The sequence below is a fragment of the Clupea harengus genome, chromosome 6 (genome assembly GCF_900700415.2).
Source record: "Clupea harengus chromosome 6, Ch_v2.0.2, whole genome shotgun sequence".
NCBI classification, from domain to species: Eukaryota; Metazoa; Chordata; class Actinopteri; order Clupeiformes; family Clupeidae; genus Clupea; species Clupea harengus.
In genome coordinates this window covers 12,991,648-13,014,374 of record NC_045157.1, presented here as the reverse complement: position 1 = coordinate 13,014,374, position 22,727 = coordinate 12,991,648, and the positions used below count along the sequence as shown (strand labels likewise).

At 43.3% G+C, this 22,727-nt stretch overlaps 1 protein-coding gene across 1 annotated transcript in view; it reads right to left on the bottom strand.

Annotated features, from left to right (window-relative positions):
• Window positions 1-260: 260 nt before the first annotated feature.
• The window catches only part of iqgap1 (IQ motif containing GTPase activating protein 1), a 49,680-nt gene continuing 27,213 nt past the window's right edge, over window positions 261-22,727 (bottom strand). The window contains exons 16-37 of the mRNA XM_012836589.3: window positions 20,200-20,290; window positions 19,228-19,392; window positions 17,214-17,356; window positions 16,568-16,738; window positions 16,134-16,217; window positions 15,601-15,672; window positions 15,093-15,162; window positions 14,327-14,691; window positions 12,642-12,805; window positions 11,212-11,436; window positions 10,807-10,947; window positions 10,354-10,438; window positions 9,119-9,351; window positions 6,656-6,788; window positions 6,352-6,454; window positions 5,814-5,949; window positions 5,278-5,365; window positions 3,720-3,929; window positions 2,343-2,509; window positions 1,933-2,052; window positions 1,408-1,516; window positions 261-1,274 (exon numbers count right to left, since the gene is read on the bottom strand). Coding sequence (XP_012692043.1) covers window positions 1,161-1,274; window positions 1,408-1,516; window positions 1,933-2,052; window positions 2,343-2,509; window positions 3,720-3,929; window positions 5,278-5,365; window positions 5,814-5,949; window positions 6,352-6,454; window positions 6,656-6,788; window positions 9,119-9,351; window positions 10,354-10,438; window positions 10,807-10,947; window positions 11,212-11,436; window positions 12,642-12,805; window positions 14,327-14,691; window positions 15,093-15,162; window positions 15,601-15,672; window positions 16,134-16,217; window positions 16,568-16,738; window positions 17,214-17,356; window positions 19,228-19,392; window positions 20,200-20,290 — 3,189 coding nt within the window. The 3' untranslated portion in view covers window positions 261-1,160. The remainder of the gene's footprint in view (window positions 1,275-1,407; window positions 1,517-1,932; window positions 2,053-2,342; window positions 2,510-3,719; window positions 3,930-5,277; window positions 5,366-5,813; window positions 5,950-6,351; window positions 6,455-6,655; window positions 6,789-9,118; window positions 9,352-10,353; window positions 10,439-10,806; window positions 10,948-11,211; window positions 11,437-12,641; window positions 12,806-14,326; window positions 14,692-15,092; window positions 15,163-15,600; window positions 15,673-16,133; window positions 16,218-16,567; window positions 16,739-17,213; window positions 17,357-19,227; window positions 19,393-20,199; window positions 20,291-22,727) is intronic.

Sequence of the window (22,727 nt, the reverse complement as noted above, 5' to 3'; positions counted from 1 at the left end):
TGTTGATTGATTGAATTGAATTGAAGTCCAACAAACATTCAAGTTAATACATTCACCCCATTTCAATATATTTATAACATAAAGTGTCAAGTGGCAACTGTAGAACTGGATATTTAAACAGCAAAAGTGTGTCTGTAATAATGCTCTATTGCAGTTGGTGTGGAAAAAGTCATCATGAAGAGAGTTCAAATTTCCCATATCCTTTTCTGTTGTTTTCCAGACACCAGTCTGAACATACATTGAAGAAAGGCCTATAGAACTGTTCTAAAACATTTATATTTTATTAAGTTTCGTAATTAACATATCTTTACAAAACTTTTTTCTTTATTTCTTGCATATGTCCATGGTCCAATGCTTACATGAGCATTGTATAACTTCAATTGTGTTCAAATAAAAAAATCAATGATAAGTCATTGATTCCCCTTTAAAATTAAACAAACAAAAAATGACGAATACACACAAAAACAGAAATAGCAGGACGTAAATAAAATGCAAACAGCATTAAAGAGTGCTGAAAAAAATCGACTTTTTCCTATGAGGTTCACATCCAAGATGGAATGTCCGGAGTGGAACACAGCAGAGGTTTCTGGGTAGTGGCACACTTGGAATTGGAACAGCATACATGACAGACACTGTTTCCCAGTGAATCACTACATCTTTGGATCATTTTCACTCATCTCACAAGTTTGCACAAACCTCTGTTTCTTGATATTTTTAGCATTAAGGGCAATTGTCATTCAAGGGGATTGCTGGATGTTTCCAACAGCAAAAATATTCTTAAGCAAAATATGTGTTCTTTCAGTGACACACAAATTAGAAAAGGGAATATCCTCCTTACATGACAATACATGGTATACGCTCATGCAGCAAATTCCTAGCAAACTAATAAAATACATCTTGACCTTTGGACTACATTCAACACAACTGCAATACAATAATGACCAATGATATACAATACAAACATCTACCATCTGCAGCCACGGCTGTGAGCTCAGAAGAACTCTCCATTGCGAATAAGGCACATGTGATTTTAAAGCAACAACTTGTAGTAGTGCAGCAAACAAAAAAGGGTAAAGGGCTGTAGACCATGGAGTTTTTTGGTTGAACATGAAGGAGGAGTATTTTTTATTTAATCCATTTCATAAAGTGTCTTTCAGTCTCTATTTGCCGTAGAACTTCTTGTTAAGCAGGAAAATGAGCAGGTTGACATTGATGGTGGCTTTGTCAAACAACTTCATCACTGCAACACCTTCATACTGCAGTTGCAGAAGGTCCTGAGACACAGACACACACACACAATGTTTAAACATATTATCATAACTGACTATAATATGACATGAAAGTCTAACAGAGCAGTATGATTAAACATGACAAAACTGGAATTTGGAAAATAGAGTGTATAAATACCTGGTACTCTAACATGACCGTCTCCAAATGGACACCCATGAATTTGGCCTTAACGTCGAACACGCCTACAGCCTCAGATGGGGAGATCTCAAAGATGACATTCTTGAACCTGTGGAGGTGGAGGAAAAAAACAGGGCGACGAACAGGGTTTACTTAAATGGAGAACTGAGATGGCTGAATTGAATAGACTGAGGAATGCAGGAGTAGTACATGGTCTACAGAGATCATAATTGCACTGAGGTGCATAACAGCATCACAGTAAGGGTAGAGGAAAGAAGAGTTTGAGTTTGACTGAAAGAGTAAATATATCAAGCCATTTGTTGCTGACAGAGTTGATGACAGAGACGTAAGACCAAGTTGATTATCCATTGTTATTTGGTCTCAGTGCTTTATGACAGAAGAGTGAGTTGAACATTAAGGAGACAGCTCCTAGTATCAGGAAAGTGTGTCCAAGAGTGAGCATATGAATGTGTGAAATACACTATGAATGCATGAATAAGTGGTGAATGTAAAGAGCAAACTCACTGATTTGTCTGCAGATCATCAATCTCAATCAAGACGCCCTTCTCGTGCAGCCGTGCTGCGGTATATTTCTGAGAAACCTGCTTGCTCTTCTTGGCCTTCGCAGCGCCAGGCTTCTTGGGCCTGTAAGCAGAGGTGAGAAGCATTCCTTTTGAGTGTGTGCATGACACTGCAGGTGCAGCTGGACACGCTTTTGTCACTGGCACGTGACTTCTGAGAGAAGTAGGCCTCTCCATTTGGTTACTCCTCAGTCTGAACACCTAAATAGCTTGTGATCTTTTAATGATGTAACTCTTGAAAATTCCCTGTAAAAACACTCTTTTAAGATACATGTATGCTGAACACTCAAATCTGACATCCCTGTTGTTAAGGCCATACCCCGGTCAACTAGAGATCATCTGAGGCTCACTTACTTTCCCTTGGTGGCAAGGTTGTCCATGCACGTTTTGATGTATCGGTTGTAGTAGTCACTTTGCTCATTGAAGAAGGTGGTCTTGGAGCCGAGTGCAGAGTTAGTCTGCTGCAGTTTCACCAACTCCGCCTTTCTCCGCTGCCGATACCTTCTCTGGTTCCTGATATCCTACGCAAGAAAACATTGCAACAGAGGCAGACAGAGCTTTAGAAGTGTGTTCATGTCAAGACGACGTGAGAATGTATGTTGCTGCCAGGGACCATAATCAAACGGTACATGCGTCATTTGGTCTGAGGGATCGTATTATTGGGAAATGGTGTAGCCTCAAGCAGACACAGGAAACTGAGGTCAGAGTTTGGCAGATATTCCCTCAATAATGTGTGTGTGTATGTGTGTGTGTGTGTGTGTGTGTGTGTGTGTGTGTGTGTGTGTGTGTGTGTGTGTGTGTGCGTGTGCGCGCGCATGTCCCAGCTCTGTGGTCTCTGTTTCGACACGCTTGAACAGAACGCAGAGAGTTTACAACTCTCTCTTGCTCTCAGTGAACTGCCGTCTACGTCCCTGCCTTTAGCCTTGGCCTGCGATCAATCCAGCTCATGTGAGCAGAAACCATCCACCGGGTTCTGCTCATTCCCTCCTTGAGGGGCAGAAACCATCCACCGGGTTCTGCTGATTCCCTCCTTGAGGGGAAAGGTCCTCAGTGTTCCCAGCACTGAGATGTGTTGCTTCATTCAAGCTCTCAGATGCTGTGCTGCCGCATGCTCTTTCATGGCTGGTAATCTGATCGAGCCAAACACTTGAAACTACAGTATCCTTTCAAGCCAAGAAAGAGCTCCATTCAAATTTTGTCAGAGCACAATAAGCTGACTGTTGTTTGAAATAATTCATGTTTGAAAAGTATATTGTATAATGCACTTCATATATTTCAATCACAAGTCAAATGCAACCGTACTGAATGAATACACTCTGATAACAAAGGGTAAGAGAGCCATGTATGCCAGTGGTTGCATCAAACATTCCCTGATTACACCAAATTTCCACTTCAAAGAAAACTTGTGTGATTCCTGAGTGCTAATACACTATGAAACAACGTTACTGAAGACGAAGCAAATGCAGGGATCTATGCCACTGAGACTTAATGGAAATTCAGAGGCTATTTTGTTTTACGGTCAGAATCCTCTGTATTATGCTTCTCTGATCCCTAAATCCAGATGATGTTATAGATCCTGTACCTATACTGTATACCGCTGTTTACATTCTTTGAATATTTGCTTGAATTCATTTGAATGAATCAATTTCATAACCCTGTAACATGACACATTAATTTATTCACATAAAAGTGGTGGTCACAAACTTTATCAACACATGCAAGCCTAGTTACCTTGGCAATGTCATTGATAAGGTCCTGGTAGCGGTTTTCAGGGTGCACTTTCCCCAGCTCGCCCAGCCGCTGCAGGTTGCTCTTGATCTTGTCCTTCTTGCCCTGGAGGGTGAGGCTGTCGTCCACCACGGGCTTGGCCTGCTTCATCTTCTCCGGGGTCTTGGCGTCCCGGATGGCCCTCCTCTGCATGGCTCGCTGGTATTCCACTTCCTGTGGACAGAAGACATATGGGGATAAAGGACGAGAAAGAGAGAGTGGGATCGAGAGCATTCGTTTACAAAGGAATACCACATTACGGGCTTGCCTGAAGGCAATTTTTCATTGCTTCTGAGGCATTACCAACCATAAACATTTGTCTTTGGATGAGAGTAAAGACATTCTCATCCCATTCTGGAATTAATCCTGTTGTTGGATTTGGGAGAGCTCCCACATTTCTCAGATACAACAGCATTTTTTATGGGTGGAAATCCATCATGGTTTGGGCCTTTGACAGGAGCGATGCTCTTGATACATGTTGAGGCTGGATTTAAACAGAGAGCTGACAAACTCGCTGTCTGTCTGCCGTGCATCGGCCTATCATTCGGAGAAACAATGAGTCCTTTGTGTGATCCCCTGAGTGAATTTGGCCTCGACGTCTGTCAAAGAGCTGCACTCAATTACATGAGTCACGCAACACTGTTGCAAGCAGTCCAGCATGGTTTACAGAGATGGATTTGTTAGCTGTGAGCTTAGAGCTAGTTCCGCAGCAAATGCAAATGGAAACACATCCCGTCCGTCCAGTTCATATTAATCTGCTGATTATAGTTCCAGTACTGCTTCATGTGGAGCCGTTAGATGCCTTCATAGGGGCTTGTTGAAGAGAGCTTCAGACTGTCTGGAGGAGCTTCAGTTTGCAGTGGCTTAGGAAAGTGTTGGACAGTAAGGGGAACAAACTGGGGGAAGGGTTGTTGAGATAATGTGATGTCCAAAGCCCACCCATCTGATATAGAGTAGGCTTCTTTGCAACATGATTTGTTATATTGTTCTTGACCATACATGAGAAAAGAAACTGGGTTTTATGAGTGAGCCTAGAATGCAGATTTATTTTTTGCAGCAGGAAAAACAATGGGGGGGGGGGTTCCGGTGGGGGTTCATTTGCACTTTTCAAGCATCTTTGGATGACGAGGACCACAGAAATGCATGATTAGCTGTTGCTAGCTAGGTTGTGTTGAAGCCATATCTCTAGAAGCTAACAGCCTACGACTACACAAAATTATTATCAACGCAATGGCACTACAAGACAAAATAAATCCTATAAATCATTTATTTGTCAACATCAGCAAAACGTATCTTGGGCGAACAGAACTGCTCCATCGAAATAACCCTGTTGCTAGCATTAAGTTACTACCACATTAAAACTGGCCACTGATGTTTCCGATAGATTACACCTGCATCGTGGGAATAGAACAATTCACTCAGCAGCCGTAACTCCTGATTGAGAGGCAATGGGTAAACTATCGCCTATATGAAACTCAAAATATTGATGGTTATATGACGTGTGTTTGAAACTCATGTTCACCTGCTCAGGAGAAGGTAAAGACTCCAGGATCTCAGTCAGGGTATCTCCAGGTTGGAAACGGATTACATCCACTATCAAGCGCTTGGTGCTGGAGCAAGGTAAGACAAATAGACAATCAGTCAGATATACTTACAACACACACACAAACCCTCAAAGACAATTACTTGCTTCTTACATGCTATACACACCCATGAGGTTGGAAACGGATTAGATCCACTAGCAACCACTTAGAAACCCCACCTCACTCACTCACCTCACTCACTTCACTCACTTCACTCACTCACCTCACTCACTCACCTCACTCACTCACCTCACTCACTCACTCACCTCACTCACTCACCTCACTCACTCACCTCACTCACTCACCTCACTCACTCACCTCACTCACTCACCTCACTCACCTCACTCACTCACCTCACCTCACTCACCTCACTCACCTCACTCACCTCACTCACCTCACTCACCAATGCCCGGTCCAGTGTGCTCTTATCAGTTAATCGGTGAGATACTAAGGCCCAGAAGTGAAGGCTGCTTACTTCAATAAGAGCGTCCTGGCATCCATCTCAGCGTTGGCCTCGGCCGGGACATCAAACTTGTTGGCGAGGGTGAGAGACACCTCCGTCTTCCCCATCACTTCCCTGGCAGGGTCATTAGGAGGGAGGGGGTTCTCTCCTGTGGGGAGAGGTTGTGAAAGAGTTGGGCTCAGTTCAGGGCATCTCAGATCCTGGCGAAAGCATCAAAACAGGGACTGAAAGGGATTTCTGTACTCTCTGCTAAAACTGATCCCTATATGCACACTAGGATTCAAAATTTTTGAATAAAACAAAACAAAAAAGCACTGAAGACTGACATCCGGTTACTGGTCACTATTATAAATTGTTTTGATGATCAGATATACAGCAGGACCGTTATTAAACCCCTCAGAATTACTAAGGCACCAAAGAATCCTTTTAGTGGAGTAGTTTCCGTGTAGAACTTTCAGCTACTTTAAGAGCAACCAATAAACTCAGATGTTCCTCTTGATGTTGATAAAAAGGTCCAGTTAGTCCACACCTGGCCCCATTCGTTTCTCACCTATCAGTGCTTCAATGGTGGGCACCTCGCCCAAGTCCTCCAGCAGCTCATGGATGGGGTCGTTGTGCTCGGATGCGATGGCATCTTGATGGTCCAGTAAGAGCTGAGAGGAAAAAGAACCAAGACCAGTCAAGACTCCTCTTTCAACAAAGGATAATCACACTTCAGATCACATGATCAGAACTGACATATTTCTGAAGCTAATCTGTAGACATTTTCCACATCATAAACATTCTTCTCCCCCCCATGCACACAGAACTCTGAAGAGAAAGTCCTTATAATATATCCTGAGGTGCTGACTGACCGTGTGTGTGTTGATGATTTCACCAAGGGAGATGTAGATGACCGGTTTGGTGAGGGTGACCAGGTCTGAGTACTGATCAATGTTAAACCTGTCTTCAAGTGACGGCACATCACACGCTGCTTGGAAGAAGCGTCTAGAGAGACAACGTGAGTAGAAAAGAAGAGAGGACAAGATGTCTGTTAGCTCATGTGTGTGCCAACACCTTGACAGTTTAACCTAGGCGACTTACAGCACGAATACTATAATATTTCAATTAAATACATACATTCTTGGATGGATATACTGTTACATTTTTCATTGATATATTTCAAGGACATTTTTATTAAATGAGGACATAGATATACAGTGGGGAAAATAAGTATTTGAACCCCTGCCAATTTCGCAAGTTTGGCCACTTGCAAAGAAATGTGTGATCTATAATTGTAATAGTAGGTATATTTTAACAGTGAGAAACAGAATATCAACAAAAAAATCCAGAAAACTGCATTTTATAACATTTATGACTTAATTTGCATTTGATGCAGAAAATAAGTATTTGAACCCCTAGCAAAACATGACTTAGTACTTGGTGGAATAACCCTTGTTGGCAAGCACAGACGTCAGACTTTTCTTGTAGTTGGTCACCAGGTTTACACACATCTCAGGAGGGATTTTGGTCCATTCCTCTTTGCAGATCCTCTCCAAATCCTTAAGGTTGCGTTTTCAATGGGAGGGAATGAGGGAATGAGGTTCAAGCCCAATATTCCACATTACATGGCCCCATCCATAGTCCCCTCGATGCAGTGGAGTCGTCCTGTATCCTTGGCAGAGAAACAGCCCCAAAGCATAATGTTTCCACCTCCATGCTTGACGGTGGGGATGGTGTCATATTCAGCATTCATCCCCCTCCAAACGCGGCAAGTCGAGTTGATGCCAAAGAGCTTGATTTTGGTCTCATCTGACCACATCCTGTCTCCCAATCCTCCTTAGAATCATTCAAGTGTTCATTGGCAAACTTCAGACGGCCCTGTACATGTGCTTCCTTGAGCAGAGGGACCTTGAGAGTTCTGCAGTACTTCAAACCATTACGGCATAATGTGTTGCCAATGGTTTTCTTGGTGACTGTGGTCCCAGCTGCCTTGAGATTAGGGCTGAACGATTAATTGCATTTGCGATTTAATCGCGATATGATAGAACGCGATTTTCTAACCGCAACGTTCGCGATTAAAAACGTGATCTAAAAAAAAAAAAAAAAAAAATTATAATTTTTTTTTTTTTTTAAGATGGTAAATATTGCACATTGTTTAAAAAGTGCATGCCTTGTGTTTATTCTTACAATGACTTTGTTTAAATTACTTAAATGCACAGTGGCAAAGCCACCGATTTGTTGTTCTTGATTCTGTAATGAGCAGTTAAATAAAAAAATCTAATTGTGGGAAATAATATTTTACACTAAATATATCTAATATTGTGTTGGTCATATTGAAATCATTCATTACGATTTGTTGGGAAAAAAATTAGGATAAAACAAAAAAATCGCATATTAAATCGCAATCGCAATATTTGGGGGAAAAATCGCAATTAGATTATTTCCCCAAATCGTTCAGCCCTACTTGAGATCATTCACAAGCTCCCCCTGTGTAGTTCTGGGGTTATTCTGCACCTTTCGGATGATCACCGATACCGCACGAGGGGATATCTTGCATGGAGCCCCAGACCTAGAGCGATGGACAGTTGTTTGGTGTTGCTTCCATTTGCGAATAATCGCACCAATAGTTGTCTGCTTCTCACCAAGCTGCTTGCCGATGGTTTTGTAACCCATTCCAGCCTTGTGCAGGTCTACAATCTTATCTCTGACTTCCTTGGTCAACTCTTTGGTCTTGCCCATGGTGGTGAGGTTGAAGGTGTGAAGTATGATTCTTTGGACAGGTTTCTTTTATACACGTCACCAGTTGAGATCAGGTGTACCTTGTTAGGCCTAATGAGGACTAATCTGTGTGCTTCTTGGGCATATAACTGGTCATTGGGAGCCAGAATTCTTGCTGTTTGCTTAGGGGTTCAAATACTTATTTTCTGCATCAAATACAAATAAAGTCATAAATGTTATAAAATGCAGTTTTCTGGATTTGTTTGTTGATATTCTATTTCTCACTGTTAAAATACACCTACCATTACAATTATAGATCACACATTTCTTTGCAAGTGGCCAAACTTGCGAAATAGGCAGGGGTTCAAATACTTATTTTCCCCACTGTATATTCTATATACTGTACATATATTCTTACAATAATGCAATACAAAGATATTGCCAGTAGGAACATAATCTTACAAAATCATGAGAAATAGATTTTTATATGAAAGATTCCCGCTGCTCATTCAGTTCAGTTCCCTCCGTTCATGTCTTCACAGGGACAGTGCAGTGGCTGTGTGGTTATCTACCTGAACTTCTGGTAGGAGCTGGTGAATGGCTGTGTGGTTATCTACCTGAACTTCTGGTAGGAGCTGGTGAGATACTCGTTGATCGGGTTCAGATGGGCGTTGTCGCCCAGGAACATCTTGTTGGAGGCCGCATGCTGGAGCATCTTGGCGATGGAGCCCAGGTTCCGCCTCTGGTCAGTGGTCAGCTGACTGCCCGCAGACATCTCGATGATGTCAAAAGCATCAGGTGCCACGATAGCGGGATTCATGTAACGGTAGTACAGCAGGTTGCCCACAATCTGAAATACACGAGACACACACACTCACACACTTACTAACACAATGCTGAGCATGTTGGCACAAATTCAGGATGTTAATTGAAACATCTTGTACCTAATTTTAGACACACCAGAGGCTGTGCACCTGCTAGTGTCAAGTTTCATGTTAATGCCTTTTTATACTAAGATTTTTAATGGGGAGCCAAGCCTCTTAGCAAGGAGTAAACAAATGGTGGCTGGCAGTTGAAAACAGCGACAGTGGAAGTGAGTCATTTTGCAGCTCTGGTCTAAAAGTAGATGTGAAAATGTTATCTCCTCATCAATGCCTGTGTCTGCAGGGAGTAGCGAAGAAACAGAAAGCAGAAAGCAGAAAGAAGAAGTAAGATAAATGAAGAGAACAGTGGGACAGGCCATAAAATAAGAGCTAGAGGGAGGGAGAAGGAAAGAAAAAAAAGAAAGAGAGAGAGCGCAAGCTCACCTTCCCTGATTGGCCGCCCCAGAGTAAATATCTCCACACAACAGCAAAGGCAAAGTAGGAGAGAACTGGAGAGGAATAGGAGGGGCAAGGAAGGAACAAAGGAAGACAAAACAGCAGTCAAGGGCATGGAGAGAGAGGGAGAGAAAGAGAGAGAGGGAGGGAGAAAGAAAGAAAGAAAGAAAGAAAGAAAAAGAGAGAGAGAAAGAAGCTGGAAGAAAAAAGCCATAGAAATAGATTCAGTTATAAAAGTGTGGAGAGTGTCTGACACCATAGCAACAGGAAGAGAGAGTGAGAGGCAGGGAGAAAGAGTGACGAGGTCTGCTCTTCACAGCTCAGTCAGGCAACACACACACACACACACACACACACACACAAACTCTCAACACACCAGTTCTTCTGCTGTTTTACCAGATAACAGATTTGTACTTTCACTCTCATAAATAGACATGTTCTTTTTTTTCCCTGAGAAAATACAACTTGCCCAGGAAGACACCACTGAGGGCTTCACTGAAAGCATTTCGACAGCATTGACATTCCACACACACCTTTAATAGCTCATCCTCACTGGCATCAGGGAACTTCTCACTGAGCGTGTCCTTCAAAACCTTTGCAATAAAGCGCATCCCATACCTACAGAGGACAAAACACACAGGGCTTTCATTTATTAGTTCCAAATTACACACACACACACACACCCACACCCACACCCACACCCACACCCACACCCACACCCACACCCACACACCCCCACACACACATCAAATTACAGACACTTCTATCAATAGCAGCAAACCCTCCTATGAAATCCCCTGCTGGTTTGAATATGCAAACTCTAGCATGCCGCAGGTCATTTCCATACATTACACAATGATGATGATGGGAGCAATGAGCCCTATGAGAGTTTCCATTCTAGATAGCCATCACTGAAACAACCCTACAGTCACAGTCACACTCACACACACACACAGCGATGTTCCTGCGTGCGTGTACACACTCACGGGATTTTGTCGATGGAGACTACGATGGCGGACAGGAACTTGTCGGTGACGGCCCTCATGTTTTTGATGGACGCCTCGAGACGCGTGCGCACCTCCTCGTGGCCCATGGCCTGCTCTGGCGTCACGTCGTACGGCAGCTTGCTGTCCAGGAAACAGGCCCAACGGTTAAGAGGAGATTATGGGCTGCCGTTATGAGTACATCTGAATGAGCTTCCTCACCAGCTCATGTTTTAGTATTTACACAAATACTGTGTATACAGACATCAGCAATTCAAATTCATACAGACATACAGTTCAAATTTATTTTTGAACTGTAGAAAATTCCATAAGATGGGATCTGATTCAAGAAAGACAGCAGCATACACACATACACATACACACGCACGCACACCCACACACACACACCTGGCCTCTCCGGTCTGGGACTCCATCTGGTTCACCCAGCTCTTGTAAATGTCCACGGGGTCCGTCTTGATGTTTAGCGCCTTGTCGTCCATGATCTCCTTAACGACGGGAGCAAGGATCTGCCTGAGGGCATTCTGACCCCGTGCCCCTCTGTTGAAGCTCACCACCATCTTGATGACAGTGGGGTTTCCAGTCAACATCTCTTGGATCTGATCCACCTTTGACCTGTGCCCAGACAGAGCTCCATTACACACAGCATCCTCCTTCTGCTGCTCTGCATCAAGATACTGAGCACCACATAACTTTCTCATGGCATTCGCCAAACTAGTTTTAAGAGGAGAAATGTGTCCATTCTTATGATAAGAGAGCCAGTTGTGTAATACAATTTTCGTCAGAAATCCCCCCCCCCCCCCCCGGTTTGCCATTTGGCTACTGATGTTCTTGGGTAATTGTTCAGTTTTAATACATATTCTTCGATTTCATTATGATTATATTTATTATTTGTATTTAATTTATATCATCCTATTTTTTATCTGACTTTCGCGTTTTTTATTATTATACTTGATTATTGTGATTGATTGTTTTACCCTGTAAAGCACCTTGAGATTTCATGGTATTTTAAAAGTGTGCTATAAAAATAATTTTTTTAAATATTTTTTATAGTGCTGTCAGTTTAACGCGTTATTAACGGCGTTAACGCAAACCCATTTTAACTCCGTTAATTTTTTTATCGCGAGATTAACGTGATTTATTTATTTATTTATTTTTTAGATTAACGTTCTTTTTGGCCTCGCAAACTGTGCAGTAGGCTAACGTTACGGTTTGAGTGAATGGTGAGTGCAATACGGCTAAATGGATGATAAAAAGCTTCTGAATGGAAAGTTTACTTTTAAAAGTTGTGTTGTGCAAAAGAAGCAAGCTTCACTGTTGTCTGAAAATGTCAACAGGCAGCTGGCTGAAAGCAAAGAAGTAGTAGGCTTACCTTTTATTGGTAACCTAACTGTTACGGTTCATTGTTTCTGAAATAAGAGGCCTGACTGCTATGTTCCCAGCAAACTTGAAAAAAAGAAAATATTAAGCCATGGTTTAACTGCACTATAGGCTGAGTCCTTGTTTACCTGAAATGTGCACTTTATAATTTTATTTTGTACCGCCCTGTTTGGCAATGTTGGTTTTCAATAAAATAAAACATTTGCATAAAGCAAGCCAATCCACTTATCCATGTTGGTAAGGGCATTAAAATAAAAATTAAATTATGGAAAAAATAAATAAACGAAGGGACATTTAGAATAGATACAAATTTGCGATTAATCGCGATTAATTTTGAGTTAACTATGACATAAATGCGATTAATCGCGATTAAATATTTTAATCGTTTGACAGCACTAATTTTTTATTATTATTATGATGTGGCAGCCCAGACTCCTTACTTGATCTCCTCATGCAGAGCCGTCTTGAAGAGTTTGAGGAGCAGGTATTCCTCACGCTGGTTGGAGGCATAGTTGTACAAGGTGAAGATCACAGAGTCCATGAACTTGGTGGACTTGTTCTGGGGCATCTGGAAGATCAGCTTGGCCAGGTAGGTTGGGTTTGTCTGGAAAAAAACAGGGATCACAATGACTGTTACAATGACCCAGATCAATTCTAACCACAAGCCATGAAAACATAATTCTGGCCAAGTTTCATAAAGGACTTAAAGGACAAATTCTAAAGAACTCATCATCTGAAGACACAGGGAATAAAGAAAATAAAGGTAACGATAAGTATATTAAATAGTACATGATATTTCTACAAAGTAGATGATAAATCACTATGCAATGCATAACTCTGACTCTGACTAGGATACATGATTCTCATACTTTGGCCCCTATTATGTGCACTGTTGCCCAGGCGATAACGCCAGTGGTGAAGGTGTGATCAAAGGCAGTAAGTGGGCAGCGCCAGGCTGAAGTTAATTAGTGGAAGGTTTGGTTAAAGCCGACCAATAGCATTGTCAAGCAATCCCTTTAAACTGAATGCGTCAGACTAAATTACAATGAAAGAATATGGCAATATTGCTGTGGGTTCTGGGCAGTTTAATGAGGAATAAACCCCAGTGCTTCCTCTAGTTCCAAACAATTAATTTAGTTGAAACATAATTGTAGCTTGTCAGACCTGTTTTAAAATGCCCTACCACATCCCTTCAAACTGACAGTTATATTGTTAATCAGGGCAGTGTATGTGATTTTGAGCCTGTAAATAAAGACAGCATTTTGTACGAGGTGCCTCTGTAAAAAAAAACATACTTGACTTAAATTTGGCCGCCAGCTCCTTTGAGGTAGTCACACTGTGCAGATATACAGGAGCTCCCAGTGCTCCTTCGATGCAGCAAAATATATAATATATATAGGCTTTTTTATTGTCTCAAGTAACTATGGTATTTGACATTAATTAGATTGAAATTGTATCATTGACACGGCTTTCTTAATTGGAATTACTCTGGTAACAAAATGTAGGTTATTTGGTGCAGTTGGTGCGTGCAGAACTGAGCAGATGAGTGAAAGCCTGTTTAGCTGAGCACTGGATCAACAGGAGAGAGCGATCATAAGGTATTCGTTTGCGTAGTACGAGGCTACAGGTGGCTGCATGTAGATACACTAACTACATGGGATCTCCCATAGACGGGGGAAAAATGGATGCGTAAAATGCAAGAGCAGCAGTGATCAGTAGCCTAAATTACATTTCTTCTTCTGCCTTAGTCTAATTAGACTACCGTATGTGTATATAAATAACAAGAAATGTCATTATCGTGTATTTACATCATGGATGACATTTGTTTACTGCTTACTGAGCAGTTAATTAAAGTCGGACAAATTGGACTACCTCTTCCCAGACGCACAAGTCTTTTAAGGGGTTGAACCTTTTAAAGCATTTTATTCTTTTTTTAAAAGCATGCCAGGATGTATGTTAACTTCGAGGATGTCCGAGACAAATTGCATTAACCCACAACACACGGTGGCTCCTGCTTCCTTGCAGCCTTGCAACCCCCCCCGGTCCGCCAACCATGGTTATGGTCCCTTATGATGTTATGATTCTCATAAGACCTCCACCAGTCCCCAGATGAGGCTGTACTCACCTGCAGCAGGTAGAAGAGGTACTGGTAGGCCTCCAGCTTCACTCTCTTCTCCTTGCTCAGGGCCTTGAGCCCCCCCTTGTGCTTGTTCATCATCATCATGTTGGACAGCTCGCCCTTGTTCTTCCTGGTCAGCTTCTTGCTGTGCGACACCACCTCCTGCAGAGTGATCTTGTTCTTCACCAGCAGGCCGATCTTGATGTCCATCAGGTTGAGGTCGTTCTCCAGCTGCTGGTTGGAGCGGATGTTGGTGACCACCTCCTCACGCAGCCTCATCAGCTCCAGCTCCTCCTGGAAGTCCTGGTCGCTGTGGTCCAGCAGGTGCACGAACTTGCGCACCACGGCCATCGGGGGCTCTTCGGCGTTGACTGTGTGCCGGAGGCAAGAAAAGATGGGTGGAATGTTTACATGCCTCATTGATTGGTTCATTAATTCAGTTGACTGTTTATGAGTTTTGAATGTTGACTGTATCAGAGTATGTATCAGAGTTTGATTTTAAACAGTAGATGGCGTGTTGAGCCATTTCCAATCCAGAAAATGCAGATTTTGGTTTTAATTTTTTGTCAATATTATCAGCATTGATTGAGACTTGTTTCATCACAGTACTGTCATATTATTCAGTTTACAGCTCAAAAAACATATTGAACTGCCAGTACAATGCAGCTCTCAAGTTCAATGAAATAATTCTGAAAAAATAATAATGAAATAACTGGTGCTGATAGAGACACGAGTGTGCTGGGTATGTTGTGAAAAGGCCTGTATTACTCACTGAGTGTCTTGTAATCATCTCTGGCTTTATTGGCCCGAATGAAGGCCTGGATTTTCACTATTTTGTCCAGCTGGGGAGAAAAGCAAATAGCCGTGAGCGTGAGCGTCAGCACCATTCAGGCCAGACAATACAGCCGGCCAGCCAGACAGTTCAAACACAGAGCCTCAGAGCCCAGCAGCACGCAGTGCGCATTCTTCAAGAGAGAAAACAGAAAAAGGACGGCAGCACACAGAGGCAAACCATCTCACTGCTGTGTCCATACAACACACACACACACACACACACACACACACACTACACTAGTCAGGGCATAATGGGTGTAATGTGTGTTTGAAAGCATTACAAGCAACGCAGCTTAGGCTGTGGCCCTTGTATTCCATAGGCAAAGCACAGCAGACATTTCGATCTCATCTTGAAAAACAACAAACTCGTGGCATTTTGATGTGAATGCCACGGCGAACTGAAGTGAAGGATTCAAAGGGAATGGAGAATGGGCATGGGCACTCACATGGTCCTTGAAGTACTTCAGGCGGTCTTTGTACTTCTTGCGAGCTTGGTGCATCCTGACCATCGCTTGAATCTGCAAAGATGATTAGTGGTTGTGTGTTATGGCATCGGCACAAAGGCTTAAGTGTATGCATTTGTGTTAGTCTTTGAACATCTTTCTCCCTCTCCCTCTCTCTCTCTCTACCATTTTCACCGGGTAAAGGCCAGAATGTCACTGGATTGCTGGACTGATTAAAATTTGAACGGGTGGCCATGGTATTTGGTATTGAATCTGGCATTTAGTGGTGATGTTTAAAATCCAGTATTCAATTTCCTTAAAATGGCAAAGTTAATCCAGGATTAAAAAGATGAAATATTTCACAGGAGCACAGGGTCTTTATGGTCCCCCTCTGTCCTACTCTGTGTCACTGGATGGGTTTCTGGGAGGCTTCAGATGTAATATTAATCTCACCTGAAAGTGTCTTTCCTTCTCTCTCTCTGTCTCCACACCACACACATCCCACACACAACACACACACACACACACAATCTTACCTTAACTGCTTGCTCACTGTTGTCCTTGAGATACTTCACTCTGTCTTTGTAGCCCTGCCTCTGCTTGTACCCTCTCCAGTGGGCCTGCAGGGGGGAAAAGAGCCATGCTTTCAGGTGCGTTCATAAAGTATACAGTACAGAGACAGACTTTGGGTTGATCTGTAATGCCATCATTGGAAATTAGTATAAAAAAGTGAATACGAGAAAAAGCCTGTGAATACGTGAAAAAAAGAAAAGAGAAATTAATTAACGTGTTTCTGTGTGTGTGTGTGTGTGTATATATATGTATGTATGTATGTATGTATGTATGTATGTATGTATGTATGTATGTATATATATACATACTGTTTATGTATGTGTGTGTGTGTGTGTGTGTGTGTGTGTGTCCGCTCGTATTACATGGGAAAGAGAGAGATGGGATTAAGTCAGGTCACCTGAATACACTTGATGGACGAATCCTGATCCTTCAGGTAAGAGAGACGGTTCTTCAGGCCCTGCCTGACCAGGTAACCACGGCAACGGGCTTGAAGCTTGGTGATGAGGCTCTCGTTGGCGCGCCAGAGCTGATCACGGTTATACGCCGCCGTCACCCCGGTCACCACACCCTGCCAGATAGAAAGAGAGAGACAGAGAGGGAGAGGGAGGGAGAGGGGAGAGGGAGGGAGGGAGAGAGAGACAGAGAGAGAGAGAGAAAGGTAAACAAGCAGAACATGTCAGAGAAGGGACAATTAAGGCCTTCTTTTTAATTAATACCAAACAGACCCTCACCTAGACTCAGCAGCTCTCTCCATTATGGACTATTAGCATAATGCATCTCCACATCCATAACGGTGGCTCAGCAGAGCCAATTCAGTCTTACACAAAACTAGTCCAACAGTATACTAGCTAACTCACTCACTAACTAATTTAAATCAAGCTAATTTGATTCAGAATTACTTCTCTAAACATGCATCATGACATGCAAGCAAACTAATGAGTTAGCTAACTAACTAGCTAGCTTGAATAATTATGAACTTGACGGACTGACTATGAATGACTGGCGCACAGCAGAGATAACCCAGTGTTGCTGTGAGTGCCCACCTGAATGTCCTCCTTGTTGAGTAGGGTGTTGTTCTGAACAAAGTCTTTGGGCTCCTGCCAGCTGCCCTCCCCTGTCTCCTTATTGTAGTAGTAATTGTGTCCACCTTTCACCCAGTGTTGCACCCATTCACTACCATTAGCACCTGAGGGACAAAAAGAGAGTCACACACACACACACCACACACACACACACACACACACACACAATTAATGGACATTCTGCATTAGCTAAGGACCATACAAAACACACGGTTAATTTTCAGTGTGACAAGGACAAAATACAGTCGCTTTGGAGAGGGTACATCAATTATCAAACTTGTGTTAAAGGAAAATGTGTTTATTTTGTTCCCGTATGACTTCCTAGGCCCACTGCAGCAGGCTGAGGCTAAAAATAAATAAAACCACCACCTAGCATAATGGGCATAATGGATCGCACAAAAAAAGTAAGTAGTTTTAAAAGTAAGAAGTTCAACAGGCATAATGCCACATAACCACCCCACATTATAAGAATATTACATATGCTAAGACAGTGTTTCTCAAACTTTTTCAGACCAAGGACCACTTAGCCAATAAAAAAAAACTTGCGGACCATCTAACTAAATTAGGGTGACCAGACGTCCTCTTTTCCCCGGACATGTCCTCTTTTCGAGACCTAAAAAATGCGTCCGGCAGGGATTCCAAAAACGTCCGGGATTTTGCTTCGTCGGATATTATTTTGTGTTTCTCTGGGTCTTTCACAAACTAGTTATTACGCCCTTACAAGTTTTGGAAATGGTATCTCCCTTACGTTCCACCTTCTTGCGCGAGCTCTGACTGTAGAGAGAACATTGGTCGACCGATCTCAGTGTTGCCAGATACACGATAATTATCCTCCAAATACGACCATTTTGAGCCTTTGGTACGATACTTCACCATTTCCAATCTGGCAACACTGAGCACCTTGCCGCCTCCACTAGTTGCATGGTTTACAGCACATGACATCTGCAGCCATGCCGAAACGTAAATGTAAGTTCACGGACGAACTAAAAAAAAAATACGCATGTTTTCGCCTCGGCCGTGATGCTTCGGAAGCTGAGTGCATGACATGCAGAGCAGGCACTTACGTGTCGGTGGCAAATAAAGGTGGCAGCGATTTGGAAGCTCACGTGCACTCTGCAAAACACAAAACTGTCCTCTTTTTCACAAACTCAAATCTGGTCACCCTAACTAAATAGTGAATCCCCGGAACAACAGGCCTCCTACCCAGACCTGGCGCCAGACAATTGTTAGCGGCACATGATTTTCGCGGGGGGGCTCTCCTTTTTTACGTACCGGTAGGCTAGTTATAGATATGACAATGCGCAAGGCAAAGCATCTGGAACCCTGCTCCATGCGTGACTTGGTTATGTTACAAACTATAGTTCGCTCACAGGCTCATACTCCCATCACACACTCAGACACGCCAATGTATCACACAACACAACCAATAAACACAACGATGCGCATACCGACCACGCGACCGCAGTAATTCACTACGAACAGTAGGCTAGCCGACTGGCATTATTATAGCCATCCTAGTAGTCAACTTTTCATAATTAAGAGTTGTGATTATCCAACGTCACACAACACAGAATATAGTTTTCATCTTGCTGTCTCAGCAGCGGGAGAAAAAAACGCTGTTTGAATGCAGCTCCGCGGCTGGATAATGCCCAATGAGGCTGAACCATCTCGCCGTTGCACCTTCTCCTTGTCTGTGTCAGAGGCTTTCTCATTTCATTTTCTTTTCATAGTCCCTGTCTTAAGCCACTAATCCATGACCTTGTTAATAGATAAGGCAACTATTTAATAGATTAGGCTACTATTGACTGTGTTCTCTTCGTTCTGAGTTGTATGTTAGAAATGTCGCAATAATTTATTTTTGTCCGTCACGGACCATTACGGGGCACTGGCGGACAACACTTTGAGAACGACTGTGCTAAGATATTTTAAAAGGTCACGTCGTTAGAGCCTGCCATCGTGCTCTGCACTATCTTACCCTCCTTCTTGTCCTCTTTGATCTTGGCCAAGTCCGTCTGGTAGGTGGGGGCACACTCGGCCGTCAACCCGTAGAGTCCTGCCGCCGGTGATCTGAGGGCAGCCAGAGTCTGTGCCGAGTCACCGCTGTCCACCGCCTCATTGATGGCCTGGATGGCCTTGGAGACTGCACAGGGGAGGGGGGGAGGGGGGGGGGGGGGTCATACTTTTAGTCAATCTTGTATTAAAGTACATACAATACATACTTGCAGTGGTACATGGGTTTAAAAACTGGTTTAGAGAGACAGTTTCAATTTAGTAAAAACAGGAAGTGCAACTTAAAAGCTAGAATATGAAACTTTTCAGTGAAAAAGTCAAGAGTTCAACTCGGGATCAAAATATACTTCCCTCACTACGGTGTACTGTGGGGGACGTAGAAATACACCCCCCTATAAATACACCCCATGCATATAAACATTTGACAGCCAACTGACTAGATGAAATGTCCTAAGACCTAATAGAGCACCTACTTAAACCATCAAACATGACTTCTATCTCAAAAAAGATGGAAGACGTGAGAGTGAAGTGAATAATTGCAGATTCTAATTATAACCAGAGCAGATCATCACAAAGAGAAAGGCAGGTGAGTCAGATAGCTAATGAGAGCGCTGAACAAAAGGCTGTGCAGTTTAGCATCTCTTTGCTAGCCACCTTCAAAGGCACTCCGAGCCTCTAGAACCAGACCCCCCCTTTTTAGTGCAAATGTGTGTCTCATCAAACAGTCACACACACACACACACACAAGGGCAGAGTGGACATATTGACCAGATTATATTATAAAAACACAGTTTCAAAAACACAAGATTGTACGGCAGACCAGGAACACTCTCTCAAGCGTTGCTGAGGGCTGCATATGAGGGATGAGGGCTCTCTTAGAGGGTAGAAGGCCTGGGCTTTGATTTGGTGTTCAGGAAGTGGGTCTGCTAGTACTTACAATGCAAGGCCTCCTGAGTCTCCTGATTGGCTCGCAGGATGGCATCCTGGATCTCATCCAGCCAAAGCACTGCTGATGGATCCTGCGTCTCCTGTAGGAGCACGTGTACATGCACACACACACACACAGGCACAGGCACGTACACACACACACACACACACACACACACACACACACAGAAATACATGGTTAATGAGTTAGAGCAACAAAATAACTTTCAAAGCAACAGGACTATTAGCAGATAGCTTAAGAAAACTGAGAGCTGGATCAGTGGACGGACAGATGGTTGAATGAATATTGGCAATAAGTGAAACATGAGATAAGACACTGACGATTTTGTCCTAGCATCTATGAAGTATGAACACACACACGCCCCATCAACCACACACTGTTATGAAACCATCTGAACACTAGATGGGGCCATCGTCCTTTCTAATACAAAAGTTGTCTTAGTCAGATTCTAAGCTGGCAGCAGGCATGCAGTCCTTAACCATAGACTTCACCAACTGTCATCCAACCCCGTCTAAAGCTGATAATGACTGACAACATAAACAGGCAAACATAAACACCCCCACACCACTGTGGAAGCCATGCAATATAGCATCTTAAGTTCCCAACAACGAAACACAACAACAACAAACTCTTTGCCATTTTGACTGTAATCAGAGACCGTTCCATCTTTTTCACCTCTTGTGTGTTCTAATGGGAGACGTAAATAAGGGGGCAGGTGTTTATCAGATGAGTGAGAGATACACCAGTGTGTGGGTGGTGAGTTTGGATGTAGTAGCGCATTGCAGCCCGCAGAGGAGCTGTGAGGCATGTCTTAACACGCCGAGCCCCTGTCCGGAGCGTTCATCTCTGGCTGCCGATTGGCTGACAGGACAGACTACACACTGTACCTCCCCCTTCCTCTGCAGAGGTGCAGAAAAGTATGGGGAGAAGGAAAAGAGAGAGAGAGAGAGATAGAGCGAGAAAACAAAAGAAAGATAAGGATGGCTGAAGAGAAGGTAACACAAATAAGAGAACACAACAGAGATAATCTTCGATAATATTCAGTGCTTGTTACTTCTTATTTGCCTGGCCTTATGACAGGCATCTAGCCACGACCACTCTATGGCTGCTAGGTCTGTCTAGTTATTCCACGACATTAATACACAACACAACACACACCTAACATGACCTTGAGTTAACTAGAACCCTCTAAGGAGGGCTCTACACACCACACTCCTCTAAACCCACTTCCTGTTTCACTTAATTGCCTCACCAACACTGAAGAATGTCCCTCCCCCATACACACACACACACACACACACACACATGCACACATTCACACACACGCACACATTCACACACACGCACGCACACACAGGTTCCTTGTCAACACACATAACTACCGAAAATAAGTGCCTAAAAAACAAGCGAGTCACAGAAGCAGCCCAGTTGTTTGGGATCTCGTTCTTTGCCCTTTTAAGGCAGCGAGGGAGTCATGGCCACGGCGATTTCCTATTCCTGTGTAAATGATCACACAGGAAATAGCTTTGCTTTTTTTGGCCTTTATTTGTTTAGACTGATGCTGAAAACAGGCCCTGGCACAAAATGGGCATCAAAATCCTGTGTGTGTGTGTGTGCGTGTGTGTGTGTGTGTGTGTCTGTGTGTGTGTGTGTCTGTGTGTGTGTGTGTCTGTGTGTGTGTGTGTCTGTGTGTGTGTGTGTGTGTGTGTGTGTGTGTGTGTGTGAGTGTCTGTGTGTGTGTGTGTGTGTGTGTCTGTGTGTGTGTGTGTGTCTTTACACACGTTAGGGAAGTTGAGGTTTGGTTGTCTCATAGTCAGCAGGAGATGAGAGTGAGAGATAGCAGCCATGAGGAGAAGCCAATGCAAGACTGAGCCCAAATGGGCCAGCCAGCCAACGGAAAACACACACACTTTATTACCGCCGTCTCTGGCCTGAGAATACATCAGCATTGGACGTCAGAAGGGGATGGAAACACTCCAGTCAAGAAATGAAGATCAGCCCACTAAGCTCTCTCACACACACATACACACACCACTCCCTGACATACCGAGAGACACTGCTTTATAAAACTGCCTAATACAGAGCAACCACTATATGTGTGAATGTGCGTGTGTGTCTGTGTGTTTATGTAGTATGTGTGTGTGCGCATGTGTGTGTGTGTGCCTGTGCGAAAATGTAGATGTGACCCCGCTCAGACTCTCTCTGTGGTCAACCAGAGCTTCCATCGCCTGCTTGAACACACACCTGCAGTATTTAGTTTGACACTGACAGGAAACACTCACACGCGCTCGCTAACTGACGTATGCACAGAGGCTCACTGAGAAAGCAGGCAATCCCTGAGAGAAAATGCAGTACACACACACACACACACACACCAACACTACTATGCTGTTCAGCTCTACAGACTCAGTCTCTGTGCAAGGCCTACACCACACCACAGACCAAGTCATTTAACTGCCCTCAAAAGTGTCCCGTAAAAATAATGTCTGATAAAACTATACGTTGTCATTATAGTC